The 8,717-nt window shown below is 38.1% G+C and overlaps 1 protein-coding gene across 1 annotated transcript in view; it reads left to right on the forward strand.

Moving 5' to 3' along the window:
* Positions 1-1,786: 1,786 nt before the first annotated feature.
* LOC133610595 (polyadenylate-binding protein 1A-like) overlaps positions 1,787-8,717 on the forward strand; it is a 26,218-nt gene continuing 19,287 nt past the window's right edge. The window contains exon 1 of the mRNA XM_061967009.2: positions 1,787-2,178. Coding sequence (XP_061822993.1) covers positions 1,953-2,178 — 226 coding nt within the window. The 5' untranslated portion in view covers positions 1,787-1,952. The remainder of the gene's footprint in view (positions 2,179-8,717) is intronic.

Genomic DNA, 8,717 nt, shown 5'->3' on the forward strand with positions numbered 1-8,717 from the left:
ATTAGTTGCTTATTAACATGCAAATTAATAACATATTGGCTCTTAATAAATTATTATGAAGTACTTATTCTGCATGGCCTTATTATACAACCAGGAAGCCATTAACTAAGAGTCTTCCCTCAATAACCTCAGAATTATTGCTTATTAGTAACCCTAACCCTAACACTTATATGTTCCCCTAGTGTCCAAATAACTCTAAATTAAGTCTTTGTTACTGATAATATGTTCCCTATACTAAAGTGTTACCAATATTTTTTAACACTGAATACAACTAAATAAGTGCATTTTTAAGTAAGACTAACATTTTTAGAGTATAATAAGCATCTTATTCTTTTTAATAACATTGGTATTCTGAAGCTAACCAAAAATAAAAAAAAATATTAATGCGACTTCTTGAACAGGTGCGATAGAACACGGATGGATGGATTAAAATGCACGAGAATGTTTTTAATTTTGAACGTTATTTTTAACACTGTGATTACCAGCGGAATTATTCATTACTTATATCGTGTTAAGCAGTGTCAGCTAAAATTTATCTGAGAGCCAGATGCAGTCATCAACAGAGCCACATCTGGCTCTAGAGCAGTGGTTCTCAAATGGGGGTACGCGTACCCCTGGGGGTACTTGAAGGTATGCCAAGGGGTACGTGAGATTTGTTTTTAATATTCTAAAAATAGCAACAATTCAAAAATCCTTTATAAATATATTTATTGAATAATACTTCAACAAAATATGAATGTAAGTTCATAAACTCAGTGAAGCACAAGCTCAGGTTTCTCACTAAAATGTCTGTCAAAAAGAACTGGGAAAAGAAATGCAACAATGCAATATTCAGTGTTGACGGCTAGATTTTTTGTGGACATGTTCCATAAATTTTGATGTTAAAGATTTATTTTTTTTGTGAAGAAATGTTTAGAATTAAGTTCATGAATCCAGGTGGATCTCTATTACAATCCCCAAAGAGGGCACTTTAAGTTGACGATTACCGTACTTCTATGTGTAGAAATCTTTATTTATAATTGAATCACTTGTTTATTTTTCAACAAGTTTTTAGTTATTTTTATATCTGTTTTTCCAAATAGTTCAAGAAAGACCACTACAAATGAGCAATATTTTGCACTGTTATACAATTTAATAAATCAGAAACTGATGACATAGTGCTGTATTTTACTTCTTTATTTCTTTTTTTAAACCAAAAATGCTTTGCTCTGATTAGGGGGTACTTGAATTAAAACAATGTTCACAGGGGGTACATCACTGAAAAAAGGTTGAGAACCACTGCTCTAGAGCCATAGGTTCCCTTCCCTGGTCTAGGGCATCATCTTTAGAAGGTCATAAACTGTTTTTCATGCTCTAGCAATAAAAATATTTTATTTATAATTAATGATTCCTAGACGTTGTGGAAATTCAAAACGAGGGACGACTGTATACAAATCGGTTGACTAATAAAAAAAGAGTGAAAAAAAATGTTGTAATAGGGGTTAGGACAGGTAGGGGCCTCCAAATGAAATTCGACTTCGGGCCCCAATAAAAAGTTAGAGTAGAATGTTGGATTATGCATACATGCTTAAAGTTGTGTCGGGTGTGTCTTTATACAAGTCATGCATGCATTTGTCTGTAAACTATATAGTGTGATCGTCGCAAAATGCGTCAGTCGCCTTTTAAAAAACACAAACGCGACGTGACGTGTCCGCCGCCTGACGCACATTCCTCTGATGATGGGACATGACCACTTGTAATAAAGCGCCAATTGAGCGCCCATCGATGGCGATGCGTTCACGTCCGCTCGTTTATTATTCTGGTTTGAATTTGTCGAGGCGGCACACATGAGACATTTTGGCCAAGTTACGGTGAAAGTGATCATCCTGCACTCGTACCGGCCCGCCGGGGATCGGTTTGGAACTGCCGGCGCGACCTTCCCGGGGCGAACCGGTGTATAGATCGCCTCGTTGATGTGGGGGCTCGGAGGAGGGGATTTTATTTTGAAAAAAGAAAAAGAGAGAGAAAGGTATATGGCCGCGCTGTACGTGGGCGACCTGCACCTGGACGTGACCGAGGCCATGCTCTATGAGAGGCTGAGCCGCGTCGGGGTCATCTTGTCCATCCGGGTGTGTCGGGACATGATGACCGGCCGCTCCCTGGGCTACGCCTGCGTTAACTTCCAGCAGCTTGCAGACGGTAAATGACACCCATCTTTTTTATTTCAAACAAAATCCCCAAATAATAAATATTGCCTCATCAATTAAACCCCCATTTATGCCACTTTTGACATCAAAACAGTCCACATAGCTTAGAAAAAAACTGCATTTTTTTTCTAGATCAGGGGTGTCAAACTCTTTTAGATTGGGGGCCACATGGAGAAAAGTCTACTCCCAAGTGGCCCAGCACGATAACTTAAAAATAAAGACAACTTCAGATTATTTTCTTTGTTTAAAAATAGAACGAGTACATTCTGATATTGTACAAATCCTAATGTTTTTTGTTTTTTTACACTTACATGTTACAGTTAACAGTATTCTATAATATTTATATTTTCTGAATAAATGATGTGATAATGTTCATCAGTCAACTCATTGGTGTTCATTTTCAATCTATCAAGATAAAAAAAACACATCAAAATCGAATTACAATATGTTATTTACTAACATCCTGTGGTTAATTTTGTACATATGTAGCATCATCTAAAAAGATACAAAGAATTGCTATTGCGACATCTACTGGACACATTTAACAGCTGTTTCTTTCATTAAAAAATTTCGGGTTAATTTTTATACTTAGCAAACTCATCCCGCGGGCCCTATAAAACCTGTTCGTGGGCCTGATCCGGCCCTCGGGCCGTACGTTTGACACCCCTGCTCTAGATCATGCAGGGGCCTCCAACCGGGTGCTTTTGACTAGCTCACCAAAGTGTCAAATATGGAAGGAATATCGCAAACGCATATCTCAATCTGCGTGTGTTATCCAATTCACATGTTTGTGTACCAAAGTGTGGGTCTGTACATCAATTTGTGTGTGTGTGTGTGTGTTCTTGTATTTCTACCTTTCTACCCATCTTGAGACATCAACAAGGAAAAGTACCTTCCATATGAGGACCGGTGAACATGTTAGGACCGAAATCATGGTCCCAATACGGAAAACCATTGCATCTAATAGAGAGCCAAATACTAGAGTCCGTGAACATTGCTCCAAAGTCAGGATTTTTTGTTGATTTAATGTGCATACAAAAGTAAACATTGACAGGTGCAAAGGCAGCAATATATGATAAAACAAGACAGCAAAAGAAAGACTTCCCTATTCATCTCCGGAAAAACCCGCCAGGTGAACATTTGATTTTATGACTTCTGGTGCTGACGTAAGACAACCCGTGTCCCATATGTGACCATAGGATGAATAAATCTACGGTACGAATACTATAGTGGCCATTAACAGTTAGCTTTTACAGCTGGGTTGCACAAAATGCGGCACAGGGGCCATCTGTGGTCCGTGACTCGTTTGTCATCGGCCTTAAGCACATTACAAAAAACAAAAAAAAATGGAAATCTCATTTGCACTCATTTGGTGGTGAAATCTATCAAAATTATGGTGGTCCGAAAAAGGAGGGATTTTTCAAATTGACTGTCGGTTTTAAAAGTGCTCCCTCTCTGGTCAACATATGAAATAACAAGTGTGTGTACAAATTTGAAGTGCTCCACCTCTGGCCAACATGTTATAAGATGTGTGTGTAAGAAAATTACTAAAATTACTAAAAAAAAAAAAAAAAAAGTACATAGAGACATACTGAAATAACTTGAAGTAAATAATGAAGATTAAAAACCAATTACAAACCAAACATTTAATAAATTAATAAATAACTAAAAGCAGTCTTTTTCTCACAGTGTTGACTTCTTTCTTATAAAGTTGGGAACGATTTGTCATTATTTCTGTTTCTGTAGTATTGCAATATTTTCTCGTAAAATTATTACCTGTTTATGTAAAATTATTACTTTTTAACGCAAAATGGCGACATTTGTCATATACGATTCTGACCTTAATCACAATATTGCCATTTTTTTTTTTTTTTTGTAAAATAGTGTAATTTTTTGAGTAAAATCTTGTCATAATTTTGCCGAGTAAAATTCCGTAAAATGTTTTTGGCAATATTATAATGAATAATAATAATGGCAAAAGTTTTCTTATAAAATTGTGACTTTTGTCGAGTAACATTACGACTATTTTCATAAAATTGCCAAAAATGTAAGCTTTTTCTTGTAAAATTGTGCCTGTTATTGAGTAAAATGCCAACTTTTTTCGTAATATTGCACAAATGTTCAGTTTTTCAGTTTTTCTTGTCAAATTTTGACTTGCGTTGAGTAGAATTACGATTTATATCATAACACTGCCAACACTTAAGTTTTTCTTGTGAAATTGGGACCTTTTTCTTATGAAATTTCAACTCAATCTTCACAACAAGCTTTTTTATATTTGCATAGTATGTATATATTATTAATGTTGTAAATACACATCTTTATATATCTAGAAAGGGTGGTCCTAAAGAGGTACATGCGTGTGCGTGTGTGTGCGGTGTGCGTGTGTGTGTAATCAGATTTGCGTGTACGCGTTTGATGTTATCAGTGCGTATTACGACTTGTCTGTGTGAAAAAATATCTGTCCATATTTAGATCGTGTGTGTGAGGTAGCAACTCTCGGATCAGGCCCGTGAACAGGTTTTATCCGGCCCGCGGGATGAGTTTGCTAAGTATAAAAATGAGCCGACATTTTTGAATGAGAGAAACTGCTCTTCTGAATGTGTCCACTAGATGTCATAATAGCAATTATTTGTAGTTTTGTAGATGATGCTACATATGTAAAAAAAAAAAAAAAAAAAAAAAAGTTAGTACATCAGTTGAGAAAATGAGCAAACTACATAAATAACATCCTGTAATTTGATTTTTATATTATTTTTTTTATCTAGATACATTGAAAATGAACACAAATGAGTTGACTGATGAACATTATCACATCATTTATTCAGAAAGTATAAATAACGATAAATAATGGTAGAATACTATTAACCACAACAACATTTGTAAATTTTCAGAATGTGGTTGTTATATTTTTAAATAAAGAAAATAATCTGAAGTTGTCTTTATTTTTAAGTTATCGTGCCGTGATTTTACCAGTATGGCCCACTTGGGAGTAAATTTTTGTCCATGTGGCCCCCGATCTAAAATGAGTTTGACACCCCTGGTTTAAACGTAAGGAATCTGGCAGCAGGGAGATTTCAATACAATTGAAGTCAATCTATAACCTGCTTTGTCGCCGTGCTGTGGACAACATGAATTATTCAGATCTATGACCACTTATTGTGCATTGAATCAAACAAGTGCAGCATTTACTTGTACGACCCAATGCTAACAACCTTTGCTAGTCATGGTGAAAATCGAACCAACACAAAATGCCAACAGACATGGTCACACAACATAATATAATACAATTTGTGGATATTATAAAAAAACGTCCATGCACCATAAAAAATATCAGAACTACACCCATTTAAATCCATTACAAAGCATGATGGGAAAAATGCAAAACACTATTTGGCTGTTTGATACTTCTGATTGATTGCAAAATTAAAGGAGGTCGTCACGGAAGTAAACAAGGTAGGAGTCCAACTTTCACATACTCCATCCATCCATCCATTTTCTACCGCTTGTCCCTCTTGGAGTCACGGTGGGTGCTGGAGCCTATCTCAGCTGCATCAGGGCGGAAGGCGGGGTACACCCTGGACAAGTCGCCACCTCATCACAGGGCCAACACAGATAGACAGACAACATTCACACTCGCATGCTAGCATTTTAGCTATTACTCTTTAATCAAAAGAAGATTGATTTTGTTACTTGCCGCCATTTTAGAAGTATGCTAGCTGTTGGCCTGTTCGCATGCTTAACTTTGTATACTAGCATTTTAGCTAATTGTATACATTTAGAGCTAATAATCATGGACTCTGTTACTTTGTACCCTCTTGGAAGTATGCTAACTCTTCTAGCTATACCAACATTTAGCATTTCAAGAGTCATACTACATTTCAGTACAAAAAAAATGCATATAAATGATGAATGAGTATCACTTTTATCTAGAGATGCCGATAAATGCTTTAAAATGTAATATCGTAAATTATCAGTATCGTTTTTTTTATTATCGTATCGTTTTTAAAAAAAAATTTATTTTTTATTTTTTTTATTACATCAACATAAAAAACACAAGATACACTTACAATTAGTGCACCAACCCAAAAAACCTCTCTCCCCCATTTACACTAATTCACACAAAAGGGTTGTTTCTTTCTGTTATTAATATTCTGGTTCTTACATTATATATCAATATATATCAATACAGTCTGCAAGGGATACAGTCCGTAAGCACACATGATTGTGCGTGCTGCTGGTCCACTAATAGTACTAACCTTTAACAGTTAATTTGACTCATTTTCATTAATTACGAGTTTCAATGTAACTGTTTTTATATTGTTTTACTTTTTTTTTTATTCAAGAAAATGTTTTTAATTTATTTATCTTTATTTTATAGTTTTTTTTAAAAAGGACTTTATCTTTACCATACCTAGTTGTCCAAATTAGGCATAATAATGTATCAATTCCACAACTGTATATATCGATATCGGTTGATATCGGTATCGGTTTATATCGGTATCGGTAATTAAAGAGTTGGACAATATCGGAATATCGGATATCGGCAAAAAGCCATTATCGGACATCCCTACTTTTATCTTTGCTGAAGGCTTGTTGGCAAAGACAACGATGAGCAGAGAGAAAGCCACACGGACGTCTCGTACTTTCGTCAGTCGTGTTTGCTTTTTTTGCAACTTTCATTGGTACCGTAGTGGCATGGTTTTAGTCGTACTTGATACAAAAAAACCCAGTCAGTAACAAATGAGAGTCTTCGTTTAGGCCACAGGTGTCAAACTGAAGGCCCGGGGCCACATCTAGTCTGCCGCATTATTTTATGTGGCTGTGAATGACTCCCGCTGTCCTCCGGGTTCCATGGACCATTAAGGAAGGACATAATTGAGCAGGGTTGCGACTTTATCAAATAAACCTCAGTTTAGGTTGCTTTTCAGCTCCTCTTCCCTGCTCGCTCTTCGGCTCACTTTTTAGTCTGCCGCGTCGTGGTCTGCGTCTGGCTCTCTGCCTCTCGCGCTCAGCATCTGCTTCTTGCTCTCCATGCAGTGCTGGCTCTCCAACTCTCTCCGCCACGTTCCCCTTCACTTTTACGGCTGTCCCCCTTTTACACAGTTCATGGAGATTAATTGATTGTGCCCAGCTGCCCGATCCACGCACCTGCAGTCCATTTGGACGCGGTTCCGCCGGCCACGCCTCCTCACCGCCATCTTGGAGCGGGCTCCGGTGTGCCCTGCCTCGTTGTCGGACTGCCGGATCACACCTCCTCGCCGCCATCTCGGAGTCGGCCCCGGCGGGGCACGCCTCGCTGTCAGTCTGCCGGCCCTGCCTCCCCACGGTGGCCTTCCACATCATTTTATGTGATATCCCACTTCATTTTATGTGGCCCCCCACGTAAGTTTGTGATATACAGTATTCATTTATGTGGCCCACCACGTCATTTAGGTGCACTGCAAAGTAATAAAGCACTGACAAAATGCATGTACCGTATTTTTCGGAGTATAAGTCGCACCGGAGTATAAGTCGCACCTGCCGAAAATGCATATTAAAGAAGGAAAAAAACATATATGTCGCACTGGAGCTCGGCCAAACTATGAAAAAAACTGCGACTTATAGTCCGAAAAATACAATATTATTTTTTCCATTTTGACAGAAAAATGTTCTGCATCCAATCGATATGTTGTTCACATTTTTATTATCTGATCCTGCAACGAGCAAAGCAAGTTATCCATCAATCTGTTAGTAAAAATAAAATAAAACTTAATCAGGGAGTTTCCTATGCAAATTGTGTAACGAGGCTAATATAAATTTTTATTCATATCAATCAATCAATGTTTATTTATATACTGTAGCCCTAAATCACAAGTGTCTCAAAGGGCTGCACAAGCCATAACGACATCCTCGGTACAGAGCCCACATAAGGGCAAGGAAAAACTCACCCCAGTGGGACGTCGATGTGAATGACGATGAGAAACCTTGGAGAGGACTGCATATGTGAGTAACCCCCCCCTAGGCAATGGATGTCGAGTGGGTCTGACATAATATTGTGAGAATCCAGTCCATAGTGGATCTAACATAATAGTAAGAGTCCAGTCCATAGTGGATCCAACATAATAGTAAGAGTCCAGTCCATAGTGGATCTAACACAATAGTGAGAGTCCAGTCCATAGTAGATCCAACATAATAGTAAGAGTCCAGTCCATAGTGGGGCCAGCAGGAAACCATCCCGAGCAGAGACAGGTCAGCAGCGCAGAGATGTTCCCAACCAATGTACAGGCGAGCGGTCCACCCCGGGTCCCACCTCTGGACAGCCAGCACTTCATCCATGGCCACCAGACCTGTGTGTCTCCCCCTCCACAAGGGAGAGGGGAGCAGAGGAGAAAGGAAAAGAAACGGCAGATCAACTGGTCTAAAAAAGGGGATATATTTAAAGGCTAGAGTATACAAATGAGTTTTAAGATGGGACTTAAATGCTTCTACTGAGGTAGCATCTCTAACTGTTACCGGGAGGGCATTCCAGAGTACTGGAGCTCGAATAGAAAA

This window comes from Nerophis lumbriciformis, linkage group LG11, assembly GCF_033978685.3.
Source record: "Nerophis lumbriciformis linkage group LG11, RoL_Nlum_v2.1, whole genome shotgun sequence".
In the NCBI taxonomy this organism is placed as follows: domain Eukaryota; kingdom Metazoa; phylum Chordata; class Actinopteri; order Syngnathiformes; family Syngnathidae; genus Nerophis; species Nerophis lumbriciformis.